The 26,952-nt window shown below is 55.0% G+C and overlaps 1 protein-coding gene and 1 long non-coding RNA gene across 4 annotated transcripts; one reads left to right on the top strand and one right to left on the bottom strand.

Annotated features, from left to right (window-relative positions):
* Positions 1–518: 518 nt before the first annotated feature.
* Positions 519–6,907, bottom strand: TLX1 (T cell leukemia homeobox 1). Of its 2 annotated transcripts, none has more exons than XM_053909858.1 (3): positions 6,071–6,907; positions 3,866–4,103; positions 519–1,636 (listed from the first exon to the last, which is right to left on the bottom strand). In XM_053909858.1, the coding sequence occupies exons 1-3, from the start codon at positions 6,648–6,650 to the stop codon at positions 1,414–1,416; spliced, it is 1,041 nt and encodes a 346-aa protein (XP_053765833.1). In that variant the 5' UTR covers positions 6,651–6,907; the 3' UTR covers positions 519–1,413. The 2 variants fall into 2 exon arrangements, with proteins under 2 accessions (XP_053765833.1, XP_053765834.1); XM_053909859.1 differs by having other exon boundaries at positions 3,866–4,067; positions 6,071–6,899.
* Positions 6,908–7,061: 154 nt separating this feature from the next.
* Positions 7,062–25,559, top strand: LOC128779025 (uncharacterized). Of its 2 annotated transcripts, none has more exons than XR_008424906.1 (3): positions 7,062–7,437; positions 10,588–10,737; positions 24,726–25,559. It is a non-coding gene; the product is annotated as an uncharacterized LOC128779025 (long non-coding RNA). The 2 variants fall into 2 exon arrangements; XR_008424907.1 differs by lacking the exon at positions 24,726–25,559 and adding an exon at positions 12,397–12,527.
* The last annotated feature ends 1,393 nt before the right edge of the window (positions 25,560–26,952 follow it).

The following is a 26,952-nucleotide window of genomic DNA, read 5'->3' as shown; positions in this document are numbered from 1 at the left end:
AAAATGGATTCACGAGGAGAAACTCACATGTACTCTCACACACATTGACACGGGAGTCACACACAGTCACAGATTTGGGTGGGTGGTCACCGGTACCCCCGGAAGACACAATCACATTCGCACATGGTCACACAGACCACTGCAAGTTCGTATGTATGATGCTGGTTTCGATTTGCGACTTAAGCAGAGACAAGCACTTAACAATAGTTGCCAACACAATGAGACGCTTAAACACTGTTACATTCACGATCAGTTACATCCTGAAGGTCCATGCCATCACAAACACACAATGCACACGCGCGCAACCCTCACACCCAAAGACCGTGTATCTTCTCAAGCATCCGCGTCCCAGGAGAGCCTGGCACTCCTTCCTTTGCTCAGGTCTGTTTCTCTCTGTCCCCCTCCTTCCCTCTCTCCAGGACCTGCAGGTCCTGGCCCCCGGGTGTCCCTTATGCCCAGACAGCAGCAGCTGCCCCAGTGGCACCATTTCACACCAAACCCAAGTAGCTGCAAGGTGCTGGGCTCAGCAAGGAGCAGGTAGCCCTGACTCCGGATCCGGAGGGTTTTATTATTTTTTCACATAAATTACACAAGCACTTTATAAAATGGTTACACAGAAAACACCTTATAAGTGCATAACTTAAGCTCCCCGTATGAACAGGATCTGGAGAAGCAGGCTGAGTCTGTGTGAAAACCTGCCTGTGCGTACCTGGGTGCGGCTAGGATGTGTGATGGGGGCCTGGAGGGCCGTGACGCTGTCGTGTGTGGGGTAGTGTGTCACAGTGTGGCCGTAGCCTCGTGTTTGTGAGAAGTGCCATGCTGTTCACAATGCAGCTGGGTCACCCTTAGCTTATGCCTGACAGTGAGAGTCAAGGGTGTGAAGGCGATGGCCCTATGTGTGCATGACACTCTGCCGTAGGTCCTCTGTGTTTGGCTCTGGGTGACACCACCAGAGACCGTGAAATCGCCTCTGTGTGGGCCTGCGGGCGTCCACGTGTGATGGGGAGTGGAATACAGAGTTCTTCCCAGAGCAAGTTCAAACGACAGCCCCTGCTGTCCTCTGAGGACCCCAGAAACTTATTCCCCAACGTCCTCTGCCTCTCTCAGTCCCACGTTAAAAATCAGAATAAAATAAAATAGACGTAAACCGAGAGGACTCTGAACAGTTCCAGGGGGGCGCGGGACCACTTAGGCGTCTGGAACGAGGTCGCGTGTCCCTGTCTCCCGCGCTTTTTTTCCCCCCCACCAAAGAGAAAACAGCGTCGGCAGGAGCTCCGCCGAGCGCAGGGGGCACCGCGTTCCCCTCCCGCGCACAGTCTGAAGCAGGAGGGGGTGGGAGAGAGTCCCGCCCGGCTCTCAGCCTCCGCGACCCCTCGGCTGGACCCGGGCTCTCTCCGGGCAGAGCGGGCAGGCTCACTCGCAGGCGGACGCCACGGACGTGACGCTGGTGATCTTGGTGGAGTCGTCAGACCACGGCTGCAGATTCTGCAGGGCGAAGAGCGAAGAGTTGTGCACGCATAGCGGGTCGGCGGGCAAGGGCTGCGCCAGACTCTTCTGGAAGGCCTCTTGCTGCAGCTGCAGGAGAATGCGGTTCGCCTGCTGCCTCTCAGCCTCACGCTCCTCCGCGGTCTGTCGCCTGCACCGGGGACAAGCCATTACCGACGTTACCGACGCTTCGAGCGCGCTCCCGGGAAACAGCCTGGACGAGCACTGCTTCCTTCACAGCCCCCAACTCCAGCTTGGGCCCCTTTAACACACACCCTAATCTTGAGGGTCCTGACTCCGACACAGACTGGAAACCCCACAAGTAAATGGAGCGCAGGAACCCCGGGGGAGCTGTGGGGAAATCCGCCAGGCCCAAGCATCTGGAGCTCCCGGTGTCCCACTAGCCTCGGAGGGCGCAGCCAGGGGTAGGGTGGCATCTCGCCTCTCCCCAGCTCTGCGGTGCCAAGCCTGAGGCGCCTCACCCTCCCCACCAGTCCAGGGCAGAGGCGGGAGCCGGTGGATTGCCTTCGAGCTGCTTTGCCAGACCTCTCTTCTCTGCGAAACTCTCGCAGCCTTCCTACCTCCTGGGCCGAGCCCTGTGCCCTGCCGGGACTCCCGCCGGACCAGCGCCTTTCTCCGAGGCGGTCCAGGGAGGCGATGACTCACTTATTCCATTTAATGCCTCCCCTCCACCCCGTCAACTGAGATCAAACGTCTGTCTCTAAGGTGGACAGACCTAATGGGAGTCCCGGGGGCCTCCAGAAGCAATTTGTAGGCGATCGATGAAGCCGCGCGAAGCCGGCGAGGGCCTCTCCCAGCGGTGGACGCCGGCCTCCTGCCCGCCGCCCCTTCTTGCCTTTAGCTCCGCGCGTCTTTCTGTGTCTCGCCTTCCCCTTCTTTCCTGCATTTCAAACTGCCTGAGCCTTTCTCTTCCTTTTCGGCTTTGTGTCCTTCTCTCTTGTTGTCTCTCACCCCACCCTCTTTGTTCTCTCAGAATTAAGAGAATTTGTTTGAAACGAAAATGAAGGTTTAGTCATCCATTGCTTTCTTTTATTACCCTAAGACTTCTTCAAGCTGCCCGGTTTTTCCTTTTCTCCCTGGGGTGGGGTGTTTATCTTTGCCCCTTCCCTTCTCTTCGCCTGACACTCTCGGTGATCCCAGAGCCCCTTGTCTTCCAGGGACCTGCCTCGCTCCCTCCTCTCGCCTAGGCTGCAGCCCTGGTGGGGCCTTGGGAACACTAGTGCCCACACCCCTACTCTGCCAGCCCTAGCTACCTCTTTAACTAGATCCCAGAGGTCTGAAGCCATATACTCCATTTCTTCCCCAACGACAGGAATGGGGTGGAGGCAGAGTCGTGGGGGCAGTGGCTTCCTGTGGAAGCCACGCCGGCGGAATCCCGGGCAGATCCCTCGCCTTCGTTCAGAAAAAGAGGAAACTCCAATTCCTTCCTCCAGCGCTAGGCCCACTGGGCCACGGCCCCGCGCACGTCGCCCAGACTCTCCTGCGCTCTCCCCCCTGAGGCCTGAGCTAGTGAGAAACTTCTGGAACCAAACTTGTGGAACCAAGTATGCGGGCCAGATGTGCGGGAGGGGTGCAAGTGGGTACAGCTGGAGAAAGCCCGGTGCTGGCGGTGAGTAAGGCTGCCTAGGAGTGTGGGACGTTGAGAGAGAGAGAGAGAGAAAGATGTATGCATGGTGGGGGGATTTTAGTGTACTGGGTGTGTGACGGGAGAAGGGTAAATGTGTGTGTGGCGAGCGCCCGCGCACACACACAAACACACACACCCATCTGCTCCTAATTGATCCCCCTTTCAGTGGGACTCTCCAAAACCCCGCTGCAGCCGGTAGGGATTGATTTTCCTCTTCCAGGGTGGGAGACCGTCTGCGTGAGGGCCTGGCTGAGTGTCCGGGGAGGAGGGAGTCAGAGGGGCCCAGGCTCCCGGTTTGGGGCCCGGCAGCTCCGCCAGGAGCCCTCTCTGGGGCGGCAGAAACGAGGCGCAGGCCATCCGGCCTCCAGTCTCCGGGACGGAGGAGGCATGTCTGTAAGCGCTACTTTGTGCAAACAAAAAGTCCCTCAGCGTTCACTGATTCCCAAAGCGCGGACTGCAAGGACTGACTGTGCTCTAGCCCCGCAGGTTCCCCAAGCAGCGGCGGTGACCAGCCGCGTCTACACCAGCATTGAGCGTTAGGGTCAGAAAGCCAAGAAGCCTCCGGTAAAACAGAGCGGGGGCTCTCCAGCCCCACCCCGGGCATCGGCCTCGGCTGCTCCCGGTTCCTGGCGAGCCTAGCAGGGAACCGATCAGAAGCCGGAGAGCGGAGGGGGCCTGAGCACCCCAGGAGAGACCCCGGGGCTGAGAACTGCCCACCCCGCACTCGCTCACCTCCACTTCGTCCGCCGGTTCTGGAACCAGGTTTTGACCTGCGCGTCGGTCATTTTGAGCGCCTTGGCCAGGGCGGCGCGCTCGGCCGAGGCCAGGTACTTCTGCCGGTGGAAGCGCTTCTCCAGCTCGCAGATCTGCAGGCGCGTGAAGGACGTGCGCGGCTTCTTCTTCTTGGGGGGCGTCCGGTTCTGATAGGGGTGACCTATACGGCGTGTTACAGTGAAGGGTGAGAGGGCCACTGGAGCGGGAGACAGACAGACGGCAGAGGCAAGCGGCAGAGCGTCAGGAGGCGTCCCAGGCCCGACTCCCCGCGATCTGCGAGCGCAGAGGCCAGACCCCAGGAACGGGGCCGCGATCCTCCCGTCAGCCCTCAGCTCCAAGCCCGCGGCGGGAAACGGCCCCCTCCCGCCCGCCAGGCGGACGCCGCTGCCGCCGCCACGGAGGCCTCCCTAGCCCCGGGCTCTCTCGTGCCCAAGCCAGTCTCCTTGAGGGGCTTGTCTGAGGCGAGCTAAAGGTCGAAGCCCCCCACTGCTCCAGGAAGCTGCCCAGCAGCTTGAAGCCGCATCTGATCAAGGCGGGGGTGGGGGTGGGGGTGGGGGGGGAACCCTGGGTCCTGACCTGAGCCGCCACCAACACAGCAACATACCCAGACACATCACATACCGAGGGGCAAATTACCTATCTATACACCCGGCCTGACAGACAGGCACACAAGCAGACACATACAGGACACAGGGCAACACAAGGTGACAGTCATTCACTCCCTCAGAACCTTCTTGGGGCCTGAAGCCAGATTAGGGCCGCCGGTGGCTCCCCTAGGTAGGCCCTGTGTGGAACAGCTTTCACCAGAGACCTAAGACCAGTGGGTTCCAGGCTGAGGGTTCCATCAGGGCCCTTCAAGACTGGACTGGCCTGGGTGGGCAGGGGGAGTGGAATGGCCAGCAGGCTCTGCCTCCCCAGGCCTGAGAGGACTTAGGTTGGGGTCCTGGGGTCCCTTGAGTACAGGGTCCTTCCTGGAGGCCCAGGGCAGAATGGCTGTATTGCCTCTGCTGACCCCCTAACTCCTTTCCACCGTTGGGCCCTGGAGCCCGAGCCCCATGGGAGTCCCACCTCGCCATCGCCATCGGCAGCGGCCAGTACCTCCCGCCGCCTCTAAGGCCCAGCCGGGAACCCAGGCTCAACTCGTGGCTACTTCTCAGCGGGCTTGGGAGCTGGGCTCGGCGGGAGGATCGAGGATCCTCGCCTCGGATCCCAGGAATGCTAACGGGTAGCTGGAAGTGAGGCCGAAGCAAAGGGCCCGCGCGTGAGCGAGAGCTGAGTGCCGAGAGCGGAAGCGAGAGCGGAGGGAGCCGGAGCGAGCGGTGGAAGGCGCGGAGCAGGCAGCGAAGAGGGCGGCAGTCGGCCGCCGCGGAGTGCGTAATCGTCCCAGGAGTTGTCCTTGGGCCGCCGCGGATCGATCGCCGGTCAGGCCGGTGCATTAGTCACACTGGAGGGAACGGGGCTGGGCCCAGAGGGGAGGACGCCAGGCCGGGACCGAACGAAAATGAACCGGGAGGCTCAGCCTCACGCTGCCACCGACCTGGACGAAGCCCGCAGTCCGGGAAAGAGGGCCCACCAGCTCTGCTGCTTTACTCAGGCTTCGGGCCTCTGCCGGCCCGGCAAGCGCAACCGACACTGGAGCTCGGAGCGCGAAGTGAAGTGGGGTGTGTGGTGTGTTTGAGAGCGTGTGTGTTTGTGTGGGGAGGGGGACGAGAGGTGGGGAACCTGTTCTTTCCTAGCGTCTGATTCTGGGGCTCTTCGCCTCAACCAGAGAACGTTGGCCCGGACGGAAAAAACAGTTTGTTCACATCGGGCCCCTTTCTCCAAGATTCCCGAGCCCCAAAAGCCGGGGTGAAAGGTAGTCCCGAAGCTACATCCCCCTTCCCTCGGCCACACTGAACCCAGCGACTCCGAGAGGGGATCAGGGAGCGCTTTTCAGAGTAGGGGTCCTGCGGGAGGGACGGAGAGGGGCCCAGGACGGGAGAACTCTTCGAGCATGACGATTCCGCGAGCGTGGAAAGGTGGCAGGCGGCTGAACTCGGGGGAAGCACCGAGAGGAGCTGGGTAACCTGGTGCGTAGAGGGTGCTGCGGGAGCCACCGGGCAGGGGAAAGGTAGCGCAGAGCCCGGGCCGCGGCCAGGCGGGGCGCGCGCCGGCCGGACTCACCTGTGAACCTGTCCTTTGTGTATCTGCGGTTACTCTCCATCCAGGGGAAGGTGAGGCCGGTGAGGTTGTTGACACCCGGCACAGCAGGCACGGAGGGAACGGTGGGCAAGCCGGTAGCCAGAGGCTGGGGGTGGGCCACCGCTCCAGCTAGCGGCCTATGAGCCGGCACCCGGATCACCCCTGCAGCGCTCAGCGCCCCCCCGCCGCCGCCGCCGCCGCCCCCGCCGCCGCCGCCTCCCGGACCGGGGCCGCCCGCCAAGGCCATGTTCACGTTGTAGGAGCCAGCCAGCGGGCCCATGCTGCAGGCGCCGCCGCCGCCGCTAGTAGGGCCACCAGGGCCGCTGGGGCCGCCGGCACCATAGGCCCCCGCGCCCCCGGCCCCCGCCCCGGCCGCGGGGCCCCCGCCGCCGTAAGCGTAGGCTCCTCCAACCAAACAGCCAAGGCCGTATTCTCCGTCCTGGAGGCGCGAGGCGGGCCCCATGCAGCCGCCTTGGTCCGGGCTGTTGAGGATCTGGTCGATGCCGAAGCTGATGGGCTCCGCATGGCCGGGGTGGAGATGGTGCGGACCCAGGTGCTCCATGCTGGCCCCCGGCCCCGGCCCCGCGGGGGGGGCCTGGGCGGCGGCGATCGCTGTGTTTGGCTCGGGGGGCAGCGCGCAGGGGCGCGGAGGCGGCAGCCGCTCCCGGCTGCGCGGAGACTTGGAAGCGAAGTGCGCAGAGGGCTAAAGTAGGGGGGAGGGGAAGGAGAGAGGGGGCGCCGTATTCTTCCCCTCTCAGGCTGCTCCTTCCCCTCTCCGTCTGCTAGCTCGATGTTGACTCTGGGACATCAATCACCGGGCGAAAAAGCCCGGTGCAAGCTAGCCTAGCCGTTTCGGCCGGGTCTCTCCATTGGCTGTGCGTGGAGAGGAGCGGGGTGAATGACAGCGCGGGGGAGGGGCGGAGAGGGGGAGAGGGAGGCCGGGAGCCGAGACTGATGCAGGAGCCAGAGACAGAGGGACGGAGACCGAGGCACCGAGAAGTAGTTCAGGAAGAGAGAGAAGAGATTCAGAGACTTAAAAGGAGAAAAAGAACAGGAGGCGGCCATTCCCAGAGACCGATAAACAGACGGACCCAAGGAGGTGGAGGATAGAGCCCTCTTCCCGGTGTGGCAGGAGTCTCCCCTCACTTTGAATGGGGCCAAAGAGGTCCAGCCCACTAGGCCTCTGGGGAAGGGTGTCCCTGCGCTACTGGAGAATCTCCCCAAGGGCTCAGCTGGGAAACACCTGTCCTTCAACAAGAGGATTTACTGCAAACTTCAAGTCTGGCTTGTTAGAAAGTAGAAGACTGTCTACTTCCCAGGTATGGAGCCCAGGCCCCTGAGGCAGGAAGGTGAGTTCAGGCTTGTCCTTTTTAAAAACACAGGCCTATGAACAACCGGCTGTAGGTTGTTGAAAAAAATCAACAACCACCCCAACCCAGCCTATTTAGAGAAACTGAGGAAAGGAAGACTTCCTGAGAGGAAGGCAAAAGTCAAGAGAGGTGGCTTGGGGCTTGTTTCCAGGGGGCCCATGCCTCAAGATACCCCTTTCCTTTTAAATAAACACGCCCCAAAGAAGCAGTACCCACAGTATGCGAATGAATTCAATCAGATTGTTTTCACCTAGCAACTAGCACGGGGCTGGCTATTCCAAGCAAGAAACCTTTGGACTGTGGTGAGGGGAAGGAGTTATTTTCTTACTTTTGGAATCCTGGGAGGGAGGCCTGGGGACTTAAGGCAGTGGGGGGGGGGGGGGGCTAGGGTTGGTGGGACCAACATCAGGGAAGTGTATCTGGACAAATTTAGGCCTTTTAAAGTTTTGACTGTGGCTGACTGGCTTATAGCCCAGGAGAGAAGGAGGAAACTCCCTTTTTCTGCTTCCTCTCTTTCCCCTCTCCAGTAGGGAAAGGTTTGCTCCCTGCCAGGAGCCAAGCTCTGGGACGGTGCACATTGGATCACTTTGGATCTATTTCTGGTCTATTTCAGATTCAACAGGTCTTCAGGGAGGGACTGTCTCTATCAGGCAAGATGAAGGTGCACATTCTATTGATCAAGTCTCATTACAGTCTATTTGCTTCAGTCATGTCTGTTATTTCCACTTGAAGAGACCTCCTTGGAAGCAGGGAACTCATCTCAGTTTCCCTCCTGTGGAGTATAGCCCCAAACCACAGGATATACTCATGTTGGGTGAAAAATGAATGAATGAACCTCCTTATTCAACAAATATTTATTGAATACCTACCATGTGTCAGGCATTGTTCTTGGCACTGGGAAAACAGCAGTAAACAAAACCAAGGTCCTGCCCTCATGGAGTTTACGTTCCATAGAGGGGGTTAGACAATAAACAAAGAAGCAAATACAATAAGTCAGATCGTGGTAAGTATTATGGGGAATGCTATGAACCACCAACTCTTCAAGATGAGTATTATCTCTTTTATAGATATAGTAAGAAATTATACTATTTTATAGATGTAAGAAAGCCAAATTTCAGATGCTAAGTGACTTGGTCAAGATGGAGAAGCTGGATTTGAGTTGCTTTTATGGGTTAGCCTGGAAACCTGGAGAAAATCTTGTCTGGGCTCCCGGCAGGTGGACAAAGGCCCGCTCAAGGCAAGGCCATGTGCGAAATAGGTGGTGGTTTGTAAACACTGAGCAGAAACAGGCGAGAGCCCTATTCCCTTGCCAGTTCACTCCTCTTCACCCACCCAATCCAGGTTCTACAACCTTACCCAGCAGTTGTTTGAACCTAAATTTGTCTCCTTCCTGCCTCTTATCTTAGAGGAACTAAATAAAGCAGAGATAAACCTAAGTGTTTTACTGAGAAGCTACTATGTGCCAGGCACCTCACCACACCAATGTCATTTAAGACTCGCAACTCTGTGAAGTTAATAGAAACACCTCCAAGTTTTAAGTAAGTACGAAAATTAAATGAGTGTTCATTGCAGTATTATTTATAATGGCCAAAAAGTGGGAGCAACTCACCTGTTCATCATCTGATGAATGGACAAACAAAATGTGGTGTATCCATACAACAGAATATTATTCATGCTACAACGTGGAAGGACCTAGAAAACATGATGCTAAGTGAAAGAAGTCGGGCACAAAAGGCCACTTATCAAAAGACTGCATCCATACGAACCATCCAGGATAGGCAAATCCATAAAGGCAGAAAGCAGATAATGGTTGCCAGAGGTTGGAGGAGGAAAGTTTGGAAGTGGCTGCGAGTGGATACGAAGTTTCCACTTGAAGTGATGAAAATATTCTGGAATTAGTGGCAATGGTTGCACAACTATGTGAATATATTAAAAACCACTCAATTGTATGATTTAAAGGGGTTATCATAGTATATGAGTTATATTCATTTTTAAAAAGAAAAAACAAAAACCGAGACTTGGTCAGATGAACAAACTTGCCCAAAGTCCCACAGACAGAAGAAGATTGATCTGGTTCCCCAAATCTGAATTGTTTTCCCCGTATGAGGCTGAGAAGTATGGAGAGGGGTGCTTCTGCTTCCTTTGAGGCTGGACTGCAGTGCCTTGATCCTTTTCATGATTAACTACAGTTCTGTCTGCTGCAATTAAAGCCCTCTTATCTTTAGGACAACTTACCTTTGCCACCCTCTCTGGCCCGTGCAGGAACCTCCTAAGCGTTCCTAACACTCTCCCCGTTCCTCCCTCCTTCCTCCTCTGGCTGAATCTTTCCAACACCTATGTCTTTCTGACCTTTCCTATTCCACCATTTAGGCATCTATCTTACTCACCTCTTGGACTCCTCAGATCTGGCACCAGTTGGCCAGAGTCCCTGGCGGGAGACCTCACCAGCCGAAGGTTGGCAGAGGTCACAGCTGCCTAGTGGCCTCTTCAGACTGTCAGGAGGCTCTTCTCATCAAAATCCTGCAACCCAGGGACATCTTGACTTTCCCTGGCGCTTACAGGTGTTTGCCTCACTGATCTTTTCCATACCCCCCTTCAGCCCCCCCCCTCCCACCTATCAGAATCAACTTTTATCCCAATGCAGTTCTGAGTGCTGGCCTTCCCCAAGATGGGGTTCTCTGTGTCCAACTTGTTTTCCAATAGGGTGGTTGTTTCCACCTTTGTTTTCCAATAGGGTAGTTGCTGAGGGCCAGGGTACCCTTTCAGTCCCTTCTTTTCCTAGGAAGTTGAGACAAGAGGTTCAGGAGTTGCTGGGTTCTGGCCCCCACCCCTCCCAGAAGCAGTGTCACATGAGGTCAGAAAGTTTTCGGAAGGGGGTGGGGAGGAGACATGCAGCTTCAGTGCAGGGCCCCAGCGGTGGCCCTGTTAGGAAAGAGGAGGAGAGAAACCAATTTGACTATAAATTATACACACACACACACACACACACACACACACACACGGAAAGAGGAGGAGAGGGAGAGAGAGTAGGAGCACACAGCGATGTCCCGGCACCTTCAGTCACAGTTATTATCTCGTGTCATCCTCCAATAACCCTGTGATGTGGCTCTTGTTATCTCCATTTCACAGATGAGAAGGCCAAGGCACTGAAAGCTGGGAAGGGACACAGACTGGACTCAAATGCTGTTTTTCTGACTCCATTCATTACAAGCTGATTTCTCAACACCAAACTCGGTAGCTGTGGCCCTCGCTTTGCAGGAGTATCTTGCATGTGTCTAGGTGAGTTCCGGCCCTAAAGCCACCTGGTAACCACCCCCCCAAGCGCCTTCCGCTCCCCTCTCCCCCGCCTCCCCTCTCCCCTGCCTCCCCTCTCCCCTGCCTGCAGAATGAAGAAGTGCCTCCAATTAAAAGAGAAGCAGCTGGGGCTGGGGCTGGGGCTGGGGGAGGAGGAAAGGGAGGGCTCAGCCCTAGAGGGCAGCCCCTTTGGATCCCACACGGCTCCCTCCCCCCTCTGGGAGAGACCCCTGGGCCAGGGGTTGTACTTTAGCTTAGGGGTGTGTGTGTGATAACTTAATTACTTTGTGTTTGTGGGACTGTGTGTCCATGAGGGGAAAGCCAGATGTGAAAGTGTGCGTGACAGTGGGGGCATGATAGCCTGGGCATGTCTCTGAGGAATACTTTTTAAAATCTACCCAACAAATATGCATTGAGCGTCTATTATGCACCCGTGTTAGGCTGCTGGCATTCGACTGCAAGCAAAATGCATGTGTGTGAGGGGACTAGGGGACAGGAGGGGAGTCCAGGTCATTTTTACAACTGTATTTGCCTGCGATGCCAGTGAGTGTGTTTTTTGTAACAGATAAGAATGTGTCCCTAACTGTTCCTGTATAACGGGCACATGTGATGGGGTGAGAGCATCCGTCAGCTACTGTGTGAAAGTGAGGCTGTGCTAATGGTGTGTGTGTGTATGCATGCTCGTGAGTGTGTGTATCTGTGGGAGAGAGGTCTTATTTTCTAGTGTAGTTGTCTGGGAAATGGCCACATGCGGGCCTGTGGGTGTGGAACGGGGGAGACAGGATATGCCCAATCGATAGTTCGCAGGGAAAGGGTAGAACAAGCTGAGAAATATGCAAGGGGATGTGTAACATGGAGCAGTGGCAGTGGGGCCATTGGGATCTGGGTTTCCAATACGGAAGTTTCTGCCTTGCTCACCTGCCTCAGGGAAGGCGGGGGGGGGGGGGGGGGGGAATGGAGGGGCAAGCGCAGCTGGTGACTTGAGGACTTAGAGACCCAGTAAAGGGCACTCCACCTCCAAGGTGTGTGGGAGGGTGTTATCTCTAGGTTAGGGAAGGAGGGAGTGAGCAGGTCAGGCTGGTTCCAGCTACACGACTCAGTGATTTCTCAGGGTTGGGGGGGGGGGTGTCTGGGGCCAGCCCCAGGTGCTCCTACCCAAGTCCTTACAGGAATAGGGACTGAGGATCTCTCCAACATGGAGGGACAAGCGTCCATTTATTCATCAGTGGAGGGACCACAGACAGGTTGAAGACAGAGAAAGATAGATCTTTCCTGCTAGAAAACATACCTCAGCTGTCACCTGGGTTAGGAGCTAGCTCCTTACCCCAAAGCCTGCTTGAACAACGGGGTCTTAAGTCTAGGCCCTGCCCTGTAGGGGTCCCCTTCTTGGCCTCTATACAAAGGCAGCTGTTGGCCCATCACCTCTGGGCATGGAGCTAGGACCTCAGGCCTCTCTCTGACCAACTCTCCCCCAAAGGAAGCCCAGAGACCCTCAGGTCCCACCATCCAGACCCATGCCCGTGGCAGAGCAGATCTTTGATGCCAGTCTTCTCTCAGAATGCCAGGATGGGGAAAGGGTTGGGCAGGGTGTGGGCTGAGGTTCGGGGCAGAATAGCGCTCTGTGACCCTGCCATCCGTTGACAGCTCCTGAAGGGCTCCCTGGGCACCAAGTTTAGCTTCCCACCACTGGACCCAGTAGAGCACCCCAGCCTGGGACCCAGGACCACAGGTACACCCCAGCATGCCGACCCTCGGCCTCCGTCCTTGGCCCTGCCCAGCCGACAAGTGGGTCCATGCTGATCCGAGGAATTTCGGAGGCAGAGGGTCATAGCCAGTCCTTGGGTATGCTGAATGTGGTGTGGGGGAGGAAGAGGGAGCCGGGGAGTGCCAGCTTGCTGAATGGGGGGCCTGGGGGGGCCACCACCACCTCCTAGAAACCTACTCTCTGCACCCCAGGGCAGGGAGCAGGGGGGGACAGGGTGGGGTCTGGCAGGCTCTTCAGGATCGGTGGGCCAGACCTCTGGGTGTGCGGTTCTGTGGCTCCAGCCACTCAGTCAAGCTGAAAATGAGGGGGGCTTTCCGGCTGGGCCACGAACCTGTAAGTGGTCAGATCTAACCAGATTTCTGGCCTCAGTTCAGGTCCTCAGCCTTCCTGGGGCATACATTTGGGCCACAGAGGAAGGGCAGGTGGAGACCTCCCAGCTCCGGAAACCCGGCCCCCTAGAGGGGTTCAGTCCTGGGCTGCGGCGGGGAGGGTCTTGCGGTCACCCATAGGAGCTTGGGCCACCTTGGCTTGGACACGTCTGGACATTTCCGCGGGCGCTCAGGGCACGTCGGAAGCTGCAGGTGCTCCCTGAGCCGCAGCCACACTGCGCTGCGAACGGAAAACCTGGCCAGGGACGACCGCCGTTCCCGCTGAGAAGCCCTGGCCGCGGCACCTCTGCGCACCTCTGCCCGCACCTCTACCTCCGCGCTGCGGCTGCGCCCAGTGGGCGCCGCAAGTGTCCTCCGCGTAAATGAGTTGAGCTGGAGTTGGGGTTTGAAATGAACTGGCCAAGCTCCTCCTCCATCAGAAAACCCCGCTGCGGGAGGCAGGGGAACGGATTCCGCCTGGGAGACCCAGCTGCTGTCGAGGAAATGTGTTCCACGCTCTGTCCCGACTGCATATGGCCCCCGCATATACACGAATGGTCCCTGGCAGACACAACCAACACCCGAGGCCTTCCAGATTCAGCGTTGGAGCAGATCCAGCACCCTCTCTCTCAGGCTCGCGCTCACAGGTCCACACTCACCCTTGCACACACGCGCACACACACACACACACACACACTCCTGTGTGCAATTCTGGCAGCTGCTCGCAAGGCCTCCTTCACGCCTCCACACACAAGTACACAAGGATGTTACAAACACCGCCTTCCACCCAGACCCCAGGCTCAGATAAAAACCACCTCCCTCCCTTCGGGCGCGCACGCTGCCGGCCACCTCGGGCCCACAAGCAGCCACACAGCTTCCCAACTTTTCTGGGGAGGCCAAAGGCAGGGAGGGAGGGGGCGGGGGAGCCGCAGGTGCCAGGAGTTGGGGTGGGGGTGGCTAAGGGGGAGGGACTGTATACATATGTATGGGTTCTGCGCACAAAGAGCAGCTGCCCTAAGCTGAGCCCCCCGGGCCCAGAGTTGCTCCGAGGCTGCAGCGGCCCCGCTAATTGAATTAGACCGGCCAGGCCCTGCCACCCGCGCGCCACCCGCGTCCGCTCTGCCACACGTCCCTGGCCGCCGCAGGCGCTGGTTGGGTGCCGAGGGACGGGTTGAGGGAAGAAGGCACCGCCGCCTGAGCCCCTGCCCGAGGCGTCCTCTCCCCCCGGAAATAATCCCATTGTTCTGCGGGCTGCGTGTGGCACTGGGCGGCAGGGATCCCCAACTGGACTGCGACGACGCTGTGATTAATGGGACAGCGGGGAGGGAGCGGACGCGGAGAGGGGGGCGAAGCCCTCCGCCCAGCCCACCCGTCTCCCTGGTTCTCAGCTGCCTTCTCACTCCCTGGTTTGAGGGCCCCTTCCCCACTGGAGTCTGGGGTCTGGGGAAGTGAGCGCAGAACCGGGAGGCAGGCCAACGGGGCCACCGGAAATTAGACCAGTTGGATGTCAGTGAGGGAGGCAAGGCGGTGTGGGCAGGCACGGCTGCATGGGTGTGTAAGGGCATTGAGAGCTGTGAATCCCTCTGCACTGAATGGGGTGCTGGGGGGCGGTGTATGAATGTGGCTGAAGTGTAGAGTGTGGGGTTGTGAGATATGAAAGGGGTGTGCTCCTGCCTCTGGGGGCCATCCCAGCCCCAAGGCCAGGGAGCTGCGCTGAGCCTCTGGCACTTCCCGGGGTCCCCAGGAAGTGCTTAGCTGGGCACCTGCCTTCTCTCATAATGGATTTCCAGAAGCAGCCTCACCCGAGACCCCAGCCCCATCCCCACCACCAGCAACTGATGGGGTGGCTCCTGATCGAGGCCTCCACCTCCCTGCCCCCACCTTTCTGGATAATGCCTTCCGAACACAGGCATCCTTTCGTTCAGCTCTTCTCCCACTCAACGTCCTCCGCACCTCCGCTGATCGGGTCTTTTGAGGTCTGGCTCATAGCGCCCTAACCACAGAAAGCTTCCCCACATGTGGCTGGGGAAGAACTCCACTGCCCAAGATGGCCCTCAAATCCCTGAGGTAGGAAGCACGTCTGCATGTCTGTCCCGCTCTAAACTGCAAGTGCCTGGAGGCGCACCAGAGTCCCAGCTTGTCCCCCAGCACTCATACATGCCCACAGGCGCTCTCAGTACCAGTGAGTCCTCCTTGTTGGTGAGCTCCGCCCAAGAGCTGTGGAGACCGTGGGCACACGGCCATGCTTCTGAGGTCATGGCGAAGTTCACCTCCTTGTCTCCTTCACCCAGAAGCAGGACACATGGTACTGGCCCCAAGTGGGTGTCGGGTGGGGGTGCCCTAGGGACCGAGCCATGGATTCCTAGGAGGGTGGAAGAGGACCCGCACCTCAGGGAACCGAGGGCTGCAGCAGGCTTTGGCCACCCAGTGGTCAGCACTGATACTGAGACCCTGCCCCGGCAAGGACCTCTGGCCCTCAGGCTTCCTGCCTGATGTTGCCCTCCGCCTGCCCACTGAGCTCTGCCAAGCCACCCAGGTTATGCAGTCAAGGCAAGGTCCCCTAGAAATCCAACGAGGGTGGGAGCGGGCCAAAGCTGGGGCTTCAAGCCCACCGGAAGGGCTCAGTGCATCTGGCAGGGACCAGGACCCTCTGAAGGAGTAACACCAAGGACAGCGGTGTGGCTGGCGTCTCCACCCACACCCCTTTGCTCTGATACTCAAGGCTCTGGAGAGGCGGTGGGGGTGGGGGCTCTGGGCCGGGCTGGGCATCCTGGTGGGTCGCCCTGAGAGCGCTAGGCGCCAGCACTGCCCACCCTCTCAGGCCCAGGGCCAGGCCTCCGCGGCCCTTACTGTATTTCCCGGGACTTTTACTGCAGCGCCAAGATGAGCAGTGACATCCCCTCTCCCCTTTCATAAATATTGCATCTTTGCAATGCAATTACAGGAGACGGAGCGGCATGAGCATTTACTAAATAAGATTATGGGGTAATGCTAATGCAGTTTATGTCTGCGCTCTGACACTAGACAAACTCCCTATTAATAACCTCTCAATGAGGCGCGAGGCTCAGAAAGCAGAGCCTGGGGCTGCCCAGGGCTGTGCACTAGCTCGGCATGGTCACAGCATGGCCACTCCATGCTGGGGGGGGGGGTGGGGGCTCCCGTGGCTCCCACCCTCCTCTCTGGGCCTCTTGGCTTGGAGTTCCTTCCACACTCCTTAGGAGGCAACCTTACTTACCCTCCACCCTCACGCCCGGAGTCTTACTGCCACCCCAGCTTCCTCCACTTCCCTTCTTTTTCCTGGCTGGCACCTCACCCCTCTCTTTGGAATTCACCCTGCTGGAGAGGCCCAATCCCCCCCCCCACCCCCTCACACCCTCACAAAGGACATGCAAGGCACATTCTTCTCTGGCTTAGAAACCACTCGCCATTGCCTATAGGAAAATCCAAGCCCTTTATCCCACCATTCATGGCCTTCAACTTGCGGCTTCATTGGTAGTACCCTCCCCCAATCCCCAGCTACCATTCACCATTTGGTATCAGTTGAGACAAATTCTCTCATACCTTTCCACTGACCGCCATCTCCTCAGTGCAATGCCCTGGCAACATCCATTTCTCTCCTATCCCAATCACAGACACACACACACACACACACACACACACACACACCCTACTCCTACTATATGTTGGGTTCTGTGCTGGGCGTGCAGCCTGCTTAAGATTCTCTCTCTCCCTCTCCCTCTGCCCCTCCCTTGCTTACACATGCACATGTTCTCTCTCTCTCTCTCTCTTTCTAAAAAAAATAAAATCAAAATCATACACATACACATGTTCTCTCTTTCTAAAAAAAATAATAAAATAAAAATCAAAAATAAATGTGTATCAGAACAGATCGATTAACTTCTCTGGCCCTTACTTTTTTTGTTTATAAAACGGACCCAACGGACTCTGTCTTCTATTTCAGCAAGCTGTTGTCGGAATCTTATTTCATTGGCTGTAGCTCTGCTTTACCATCTTTCTTACTGTAGTAAAATTTGTGTAAAATGTTTGTCAGCCCTACTTGTCTGGGAGCTGTTGAAACTCAATGCTGTCGGCCTTGCTCAGTTACCCGAGCCAGCCGATGAGCGCCTGGGACTAGGAGAAACCCTTCTCCTTGCCTCCTCAGTTTTCCTCCTCTTGGGGCCTCTTTAAGGTCCCATTGAGAGGATAGGGCTAAAGCAGTAGAGACAAGTTCTGGAAAAATAGAACATCAGTGCAGCAGGAAAATGTAGGCAGGATTTCAAGGTCAAGGGAGCCAGTCCCCTGCCTCAGGCCCCGGTGCTGGCTGGTCATTAATGCAGCCCTGGGTTCTTTTTGGCCTTCAAATAAAAAGATATTTCATGCCCAAGGGCCTCAGTAATGAGGAACCAGGGAAGGGCTGGGTAGCCTGCAGGTTCAGCAAAACCTTCCCCACCTCAGAGGCCTCCCCCTCCTTCCTCCCTCCTCCTCTGTCTCTCTGAAGTCAGCGAAACCTTTCAGCAGCTTCGGGAAGAAGAAGGTTCCTTTGCCTTTGGAGCAGGGAGAGGGATGAAGGGTACCGGCACGGCCTAAAGAGGCCTCCTGGAGCCTCGCTCCTCTGCCCCCACCTCTGTACCAAGGACAAACTATCTTTACCTAGAGAGGCCAACCTGTGGGGAAAGGCTGGGGCCCAGGGCCTGGAGGATGGGAGCGGGGCAGTGCCTTACCATACTTTCCAGTCCCTCACCCCTGAGAACTGGGGCTAGCGCATACTTACCACTAACTCTAACCTGCCATTCCTGCCCTGGGCTACAAATGACTTTGCTGAGTGCCGCAAACCTGTCTGAATCTGTCTGGGGCATTTCGGACTTACCGCAACATCCCTTTGCTTATTTACGAAGCATTAGGCTTGACTCTTTTTTTTTCTGTTTTCCCTTTCTCGCTTACCTGTCCTGTCCAGTCTCCCTGCTGAGTGTTTTCTTAGTGCTCTTGGTCTGGGAAACTTCCTAACCAGCCCCTTTACCCAACTCGTAGGTTGTGTGCGCACAAACGCACATGCAAACTGAGAGGTGCGTGCAGACCTTTACTCTCAAAAACACACGAACAAAGTCCTGAGCGTAACATTAACCCCCCTCCCCCATGAAGTCCCGGATCCACCTGTGCAGACAGACATGCACCTGCGCTGTCCCCACTGAAATGCCGTCTCCCACTGTCTCCCGTGCAGAGAAGTATATAGCCACATAGGTTAGCATGTTCATGCAAACACAAATACTCAACCAATCAACATGCCAAGCACAGTTTCTGAAGTTGGTGCTGCCATTGACTCTTCCAGAGTTTGCCGGGGATCAAACTCTGGAAGATTTGATATCTATTTCATTTTTTATTTTGTTAAGTTTATTTTTGAGAGAGAGAGAGAGAGAGCTCGAGTGAGCGAGGGGCAGAGAGAGAGGGAGAGAGAAAGAATCCCATGCAGGCTCCCAAGTGTCAGTGCAGAGCCCAAAGTGGGACTCAAGCTCACCCTCACCCGATAAGGGGCTTGGACTCACAAACCATGAGATCATGACCTGAGCCGAAGGTGGATGCTTAACCAACTGAGCCACCCAGGTGCCCAGGAAGTGCCTTCTTTTATCCTGGGTGGGAACTCGGTATATTTAGGATAATAGATGCTCAGGGGTATCTGGGGCTTGTAGAATTGTATGGCGGGATTGGTAAAAACCACTCCCCACAAGGTACCTGAGCTATGAGTCATTCCGGAGGACCTGAAAAAGTAGGAGGAGCACACATCTGAACAGAGGGATGCGGTCTACTCATTGGAATCCGAACCTGTCCATCATGTGCACTCTGTAAATTAGGTGCCGATCCTGAGGCAGGAAGTAGGAAGGAACCCTGTGGGCGGGCTCCACAGGGCGTGGACTTTGAAACAGGAAAGGAAGGAGCTATCTGGGCCTCTCTCAGGGAGTGGCCCTCAGTTCCAAGAAGCACAAGGTAAAGCTAGCACTTATCTTGGGGGTGACTACTTAGGCCCTGGTGAAGCCAGGCCTTACCGTGGCCAGGAAAAGCAGTGGAGTTGTACCAAAAGGGTTTGTTTCCACCTCAGCGTACGTGAAGAAAGCCACTCGTGGCAAAGAAAAATGGACTAGGGTAAAAGGTGGGGGCTTCAGGAGGCTGGGGAGGAGGGAAGTATAATGGAAAGACCAAAGACGTTGATGTTGGAACAGGATTCAAATTGTCCCCGTGCTCCACTAGCCGTGTGGTTTCGGGCAACATGTTTAGCCTCTCTGATCCTCAGGTTACTCCTCTATAAAATGAAGATACGCCACCTACTTTGTTTGATTGTGGTGAAGAATAAAAGAGATAAAAATACCTAAAAGTGCTCAGCCCAATGGCTGGCACATGGCAGGATCCAACGGATGGGGGCTGTATGTGAGAAGAAAGTAATTAGAAGGCCAATGTAAGAAAGTCTGAAACGCAGGACCAGAAGGTTTAGGGCCTTCCTTTCCTGAAGGGGATTTGGGCTGCTGGGGCCAAGGCAGGACCCAGAAAAAGAAGGGTGGCTTCAAGTTGAAGTGCCTGTACCTGGTCAAGTGAGCAGCGCACAGTGGTTAATAATCCAATGCCAGACGGCCCGAGTTCAAGTTCTTCTAGCTATAAGACCTACAGCAAATTTCTTTATGGCTTGATTTCTTTATAAAACGAGCATCATAATAATAACAGGATCTAGCAGGGTGCCTGGGTGGCTCAGGTGTTTAAGTGTCTGACTCTCGATTTCTGTTCGGGCCACATCTCAGTTTTGTGAGATCGAGCCCCACATGGGGCTCTGCACTGACAGTGAGAAGCCTTGCTTGGGATTCTCTCTCTCCCTCCCTCTCTGCCCCTCCCTCTGTTCACATATGCGTGTGTGCCTGCTCTCTCTCAAAACAAATAAATAAACGTTTAAAATAATAACAACAATAACAATAACACCTATCTTGTGAACTTGATCTGAGAAGTAAATGAGTTATTATTTGTAAAGTGCTTAGAATAGTACCTGACACAGAATAAATGGCCTACGAATATATGCTCAGTCAATAGAAACAAACCAGGCTCACATGCTGACGGGGAACCTGGTCCCAGGGACTCAGTGGGGCAGCCACACACCGGAGGCAGCCTGCCTCTTTGGCTGCATGATCAGTGATCTTCAGAACCCCGTGCTTTCGAACTCCTGTTTTTGTCCTCCCGTGGCTGTGGTTTGTTTACTTTAGGAACAGGTTACCCTTTTAAGTTTTCAAGGTGCTTGAGGGTTTGTTAAGGGAAGAGTAGACATTTCTTTATATGTTGCTGGTGGTGCTGTAAATTAATCCCGTCCTCCTCGAGTGATGTAACAAAAACCATGATACTGTTCATATCCTTTGATCAGATAATCCCACTTTTGGGACCATATCCCAGGGAAATAAAAAAAGCAATTTGTACAAAGATGTTCATAGGAGCACCATTCATAACAGCTCAACCTTGGAAGCAACCCAACACTAGGGTAATGGTTAAGCCAGCTAGAAAGCTGCTTCACAAAGGAATAGCACACAGCCATTAAACTGCTAACGAGGGCACAGGTAAGGAGTGGGACGTGCCGTATTCCTAGGGGAAGATGCCAAACAGTGTAAAAACGTCAGAACTCCCTAAGAAAATGTACAGGCTCAATGTCCTACTAATCAAAAATCAAAGCAGACATTTTCTTATATTAAGAGAAAGAAAGATTCCGACATTCACATGAAAGAGTAAATAGGTGGACATATCAAATGTTTCTTTTTTTTGTTATTTTTTAGTGTTTATTTATGTTTGAGAGACAGAGACAGAGCGTGAGCGGGGGAGGGGCAGAGAGAAGAGGGAGACGCAGACTCTGAAGCAGCCTCCAGACTCTGAGCTGTCGGCACAGAGCCTGATGCGTGGCTCGAACCCATGAACCGTGAGATCATGACCTGAGTCGAAGTCAGACGCTCAACCCACTGAGCCCCCCGGGTGCCCCATGAATACCTTCCGATCTGACTCCTGAACCTGGCCCTGCTGAACTTCCCTGCCTCCAAACCAGACTGACACACCTGCTACCAGCTCCCTAGAGGCCAGACTGCCTGGGTTCCAATTTCAGTTCTCCACTTAAAAACTGGGCGATCTTGGACCAGTAGCTTAACCTCTCTAGATCTCAGTTTTCTTATCTGGAAGGTGGAATAAGAGTAGTACTTATATAGAGAATTATTGCCATGATTTAATCAGTCAACTTACGGAAACCCAGAGAACAGTGTCTGGCCTAGAGTAACATCTCAGTAACAGTTGGTCATTCTTTGGGTTGGGTTTGGGGGAACTCTAAAGGGAGGAGGCAGAAACCTGTTTAATTTCTCTGATGCTTATGTCTTCCGGGTCTCTGGTTGGTTTTGAAGCCTAGGGCACCTGGCTTTCTCCTTCATCTCAGCTGACGAAGCAAGAGAGTCTTAGCCAAGAGGGGGCCCTCGGTGCAGACCAAGAATCCAGTGCTGACACACAGGGCTCAGCTGCCTCAGATTCTTCCAGCCTGAGTGCCCTCCCTATCCCAGCCGGGGAGTTTAGCCCTGCCCTGCCCCCAGGGACCAAGACCAAGTCAAGTCTCTGTCATGGATTTGGGGAAAATGGGCTTTGTGCTTAGGGGATAAAGAAGGGCCAGGTTCTGAGCGCTTGGCTGCAGGCGATGTCTCGCTGACCAGAGGCAACTCCCCCAGCCGAGGACTGGCCCCCATGCCGGCTCTGTCCTCCTTTTGCTCAGCTTCCTCCAGAGATCACTCTCTCCAACTGAAGACTGGAGCTCCCGCCAGAAGTTTCCAGGCTTGCAGGAAAATGGGGGTGCTTTTCTTGAACTGTCTCTGTGTATTTGTCTTGCTAAGTCAGGCCCAGATGGGGTGATAGGGCTGGGAGGTGGAGTGGGTCTATTTTCTGTCATCTTTCCCTATATGTCCCTCACACACAAGCCTGGGAGTGTCCTCATCTTGTGGTGAAAATTTTGTTCATTGCAAAGTCTGTTTGACTACACTTGATCTTAGCCAAAAGGCCAAGAAGCAATGTTTATTGCTCTGTTTTCTTGTTATCATCACTTTTGTTGTAATTAGCCAAGGTAAGACTTCCCAGGATCGACTTAGTGGCCACTTAGTGGCCCCTAGGAGGAGCAAAGGAAGTGAATACTGGGTCTGTACAGGATAGAGAGACATGAGGGCAGGGATCTTTGAGAGCCAGATTGAAAAACACTTTCTTCTTCTAGGGACTAGACCAGGTGAACCTTTAGTAGCCAAGGTGGCTACAGAATGAAGTGAGTGTCAGCCCTAGGGAAGGGGGGTTGCCCAAAGGGTCAACTGCAAAGAGTAAACAAGGAGGGGGCCTGGAAAGGGCTGAGGATGCTTCCTGACTCCCCAGTGAGACCAGCCCCACGTATGTGCTCAAAGAGTTTTGAACCCACACAGAGTCGGGAGGTTGACTACCAAGAAACCTTCCTGCCTTCATCTAGCCATGCGTGTATTCACTTATCTATCCATGTAGCCCACTTCGTTGAGCTTTGTTCTAAGCCAGGCACCATGCCTGCTATGTGAGAGCTAGGCAGGCCCCTTGGGAAAGGGGTTGGGGGGCCTGGGGGGCAGGCCCAGCAAGTCCCTTACTTCTGTCAAAGCCAGAACCAACCACTTCTCAACCTTTCTGGGATTCCAATGACTCTGTAGTTTGTCTGTGTTTGTTTGTTTTGTTTGTTTTTTGTTTTTGCTAACCCCTGTTTGCCTGTAGTTCCTGGTGATTAGAAAAACAAGCAGGGCAAAGCCTTAAACATGAGAAAGGGGACCTGTGCTTGCTTCAGAGCCCAGGAGCGGAAGAGGCCTGGAGAGGTGCCAGGAGAGAAGAGTCCAGGGAGGGAGAGCCCGAAGTCCAAGGCTTCTTCCCCATCCCACCCTCCCCAGTGTCCCCCACCCCACCTCCTTCCATAGCCCCGGGTCCTCTCTCTACACCCCTTTAAACATCCCCCGGCATCGCACAGTTTCTCACGTCCCCTCTCCCTCCCCCTCTGGAGTCTGGCTTTGAGCCTTGGGTGCTGGAGGACTTGGGCTGGGCCTGAGCACCCCCCCCCCCCCATGATCATTCGTCCTGGGATGAGCCCTGGCCTCCAGGGGTCAAAGGTGGCAGCTTTATTTACTCCCAGTCAAGCTCTCACTGCTCGGGTGCTTTCATCATTTTGTTATAATGGAAACAGCCCGATGGCCACAGGCGCCTTGGGAGACCGTCAGCCACCTCCCTTCTCCCCCCAGCCTCCAGAAACACAGACACTTGTATCCCTCCAATAAGGGCTCGGATTTCTCAGCAAAGTACAGCTTTGCTCTTACGACAGTTTTCAGCTGTCGGCGTGATCACATTCCTCTGTCTGTTTAGAGCCTGTGCCAGAGAGGCTGGGGGGCTGGCCCGCGTGTAAGAGTGGGCATGAGTGTGCGAAATGGGTACGGTGCGCGGGTCTGAGAGTGCGTGGTGTGAGTGTGTGTTTGTGTGTGAGAACTTGCACGAGTGTGTGGACGCGTGAGGTTCTGGGTGTATTTGTGTACACGTGTGTGTATGTGTGCGTGTGTGTGACAGTCACGTAGGTGAGCCTAACGGGAATGCGCATATGTGCGTGAGAGCCCGGGCATGTCCGTGCTGTGCGTGTGCATACTCGTAGCAGAACCTTATTCACATAAGCCGGCCCGTGTGCCAGCTCTTACAAGTGTGTGTGCATCTCCACGTGCAAATATCGTTTAAGGATGTGTCTGCACAACATAGATAGATCTCAGAACTATAATGTTGGGCAACAGAAGACAGACAAAGAAGGTAACATACTCTGTGATTCCATTCATATAAAGTGTAAAAACAGGAAAATCCATCTTTGGCGTAAGAAGTCAGAACAGAGTATTGTGCCTGGAAAGGGGGCCGAGGGTATTCCTGGGTACTAATGATATTGTACTTTTTAAAAATTCATTAAAAAAATTTTTTTAACGTTTATTTATTTTTGAGACAGAGAGAGACAGAGCATGAATGGGGGGGGGGGTCAGAGAGAGAGAGGGAGACACAGAATCCGAAACAGGCTCCAGGCTCTGAGCGGTCAGCACAGAGCCCGACCTGGGGCTCGAACTCACGGACTGCGAGATCATGACCTGAGCCGAAGTCGGATGCTTAACCGACTGAGCCACCCAGGTGCCCCTTTAAATTCATTTTTGAGAGAGACAGAGATAGCGTGAGTGGGGGAGAGGCAGAGAGAGGGAGAGAGAGAGAGAATCCCAAGCCGGCTCCACGCTATCAGCCCAGAGTCCGACGCTGGGCTCGAGCTCACGAAACCACGAGATCATGACCTGAGCCGAAACCAAGAGTGGGATGCTTAACTGATTGAGCCACCCAGGTGCCCCAATAATATTCTACTTTTTGATCGGGATGCTGTTTACATGTATACATGTATGCGTCCACTTTGTGGAAATTCACTGACCCCTATACTCATATATAATGAGAAATCATAAAGTACATGTATAATTTTACTGGCTGAATATGTTATAATTCAGTGAAACATTGGTCCAAGAATATCTAACCTGAAGACCGTCCCCTGCACACCCCCCTGCGTCCCTCCCACATGCCTGCGTTGCTCACATTCTCCAACTGGCCCCTCTGCCTGCTTTCCCTCCTCAAACCCCCCCCCCCCCCCGCCCACCGGCACACACACTGTCTGGGTGTGTAATAGGCCTATGTCTCTGGGTTGCCGAGATGCCTGCTCGGATCCCAGCTCACCTCTGGGCTTCTCCCCACAGCCCTCCTTTTCGCTCCCATCTCACCTCTTGGTCTCTCCCCGAACTCAGTGACTCCCTTGGAAGGCAGTGTCCCTGAAGGCAGAGTGAGGGTGGCAGAAGATTTGGCTTCACCCTCCAGGAGACCCCAAGCTGACGTTCTGGGTCTGGACAGGCCTCCAGCGTGTGCACCAGTGTGGAAGGTCAGCCACTCTCCTGCAGGACAAACGACACATGGGAGGGAGTGGGTGACCGCAAGGCATTAGTTAAGGACGGCCTTTTATGAAGGAAAAACCTTGAAGGTCTCTCTTTGAAGACCCCAAAGGTGAGCCTTGGCTGCACTATTTAGGCTCCCAGAATCTGGCTCGTTAATCTGTAAAGGGAGAGAAAGCGCTCTGGTTTCCAGCACCGTCCCTGTGATTATCTGTGCCTGAGTGTCTCTTTGTGTACAGGACTGTGTGCACATGCCCGCAGGTGAGGCGTGTGACTGTGGGTATGCTTGTGCCTGTGTCACCAGATGGGGTCCTGTATGATTTCATAGGGAGTGTGCTCCTGTTCCATGCAGGAGGTAGGATAAGCATATCGCATTCCAAATCACTTTGCCCCGTGATTCCCACAAACACTTCCCTGCCACATGTCTCAATTTGGGGTTCAGAACTTCTGATAGAAATCAGAGCCGGGACATAGGGTCTACACTGGGAAGGGGGTTATGGCTCCAGAGAAGAGGGGGAGCCTGGCTCGACTCTCTCATCTTTCTCCAGGTTGGGTTTATTCACTCCCTCCCAAGCTGGCGCCTGGCATGGCACCCTGAGAAACCTGGCCCTGTCAGCTCCGTCCCTGGCCCAGGGCCCTCCCCTAAGTCAGAGCTCCTCCCACCCTCTCCCAAACCTGCTCAACCCGCCTGGCAGGCCAGCGTCTCCCAGAGGTGCCTCTGGTGCCCCCTGGGAGGGGGGGAACAGGCATCCCACCGTCATCAGGAGAGGCAGCAAGAGTAGCAGCAATGGGGTAGGTGGGAAGGCAGGCTGACCCCTTCGGAAGGGGTTGGGGAAATTAGGCTGCTAGAAATTGCCTCGATCCTTCTGACCTGAGCTCGCTGCGCCCCCTCCCCCATGGTCCCTGGTCCCTCTTTCCTGCGGGCCAGAATTTTCCCGCTCTTCACCGCCCACCCTCAAGGGCTCGGTCCTCCCTCCTGGCTCAGCTAACATCCAATCTGAATGACCCAGGGGGGCAAATGGGGCATTGGCCTGGAATGTCCTAGAAGCACAGAAAGCATGAGAGCTAGATGTGAGTCATCCCATCCCTCTCCAGGGCCCCCTTGAGGACAGGCCTGGGCTCTGGATCTCAGGATCAGCAAGCACCCTAGATCCCTGCAGTAGGTGTGTACAAACAGACCGGAAGGGGAGACCTACCCAGCCGTCTCCCCTTCCTTGATGGAAGACAGGCTGAGACGGTGGCTCTTCTTTTAAGGAACAATTTGTTGAACACTTACTATGTGCCAGGGGCTGTTCAAAGAGTTTTATAGAACTCGGCTCATTTTAACCTTCGTAGCAATCCTATAGAGCAGGTACATTCCTTATCCCCCTTTTAAAGATAGGAAGACTGAGGCACGGAGAGGTCACATAACTTGGTCAAGATCGTATCTCCAGTAAACAGAGGATTTAAGATTCAAACTCAGGCAACAGGGCTGCGAAGCCTGTGCTGTTAACCATCCCCTTATAACATTTGCATAATTACCCTTAAGTATATATACACCTCCTCATACTTAGGCCGTCTCGCATACATAATTGTGCATAGAAACATATCATTACCCAGACACTAATCACACCTAACATCTACACAGCAATTTATTTACAAATCGCTTTTACACCTAGATACAATGCCCACTGAAAGAGGGATTGTTGCCCTCTTAACCGTTAACAGACGTCAATTAAGGCTGCCACTTACTGACTCAACTTACCACTAACTGGCTCGGTTATTTGGCTGGAAGCAGTTTATCCTCTCTTTCTTTCTTTCTTTTTTTAAAAAAAATTTTTTTTTAACGTTTATTTATTTTTGGGACAGAGAGAGACAGAGCATGAACGGGGGAGGGGCAGAGAGAGAGGGAGACACAGAATCGGAAGCAGGCTCCAGGCTCTGAGCCATCAGCCCAGAGCCCGATGCGGGGCTCGAACTCACGGACCGCGAGATCGTGACCTGAGCTGAAGTTGAACGCTTAACCGACTGAGCCACCCAGGCGCCCCTCTTTTTTTTTTTAAATGAAAGTAAAATAGGCTCAGTAGGAAAATTAAAACAGGGCAAC

The sequence above is a fragment of the Panthera pardus genome, unplaced genomic scaffold (genome assembly GCF_024362965.1).
Source record: "Panthera pardus isolate Hobbes unplaced genomic scaffold, ASM2436296v1 HiC_scaffold_22, whole genome shotgun sequence".
Lineage (NCBI taxonomy): Eukaryota > Metazoa > Chordata > Mammalia > Carnivora > Felidae > Panthera > Panthera pardus.
This window is presented reverse-complemented; position numbering and strand designations above follow the sequence as displayed.

Coding starts and splice junctions, on each gene's coding strand:
- TLX1 (XM_053909858.1), bottom strand. CDS start 6,650: ATGGAGCACCTGGGTCCGCACCATCTCCACCCCGGCCATGCGGAGCCC. Junction 4,104..6,070: donor CACAAAGGACAGGTTCACAG/GTGAGTCCGGCC, acceptor CTCCCGCTCCAG/TGGCCCTCTCACCCTTCACT. Junction 1,637..3,865: donor AACCGGCGGACGAAGTGGAG/GTGAGCGAGTGC, acceptor TCCCCGGTGCAG/GCGACAGACCGCGGAGGAGC.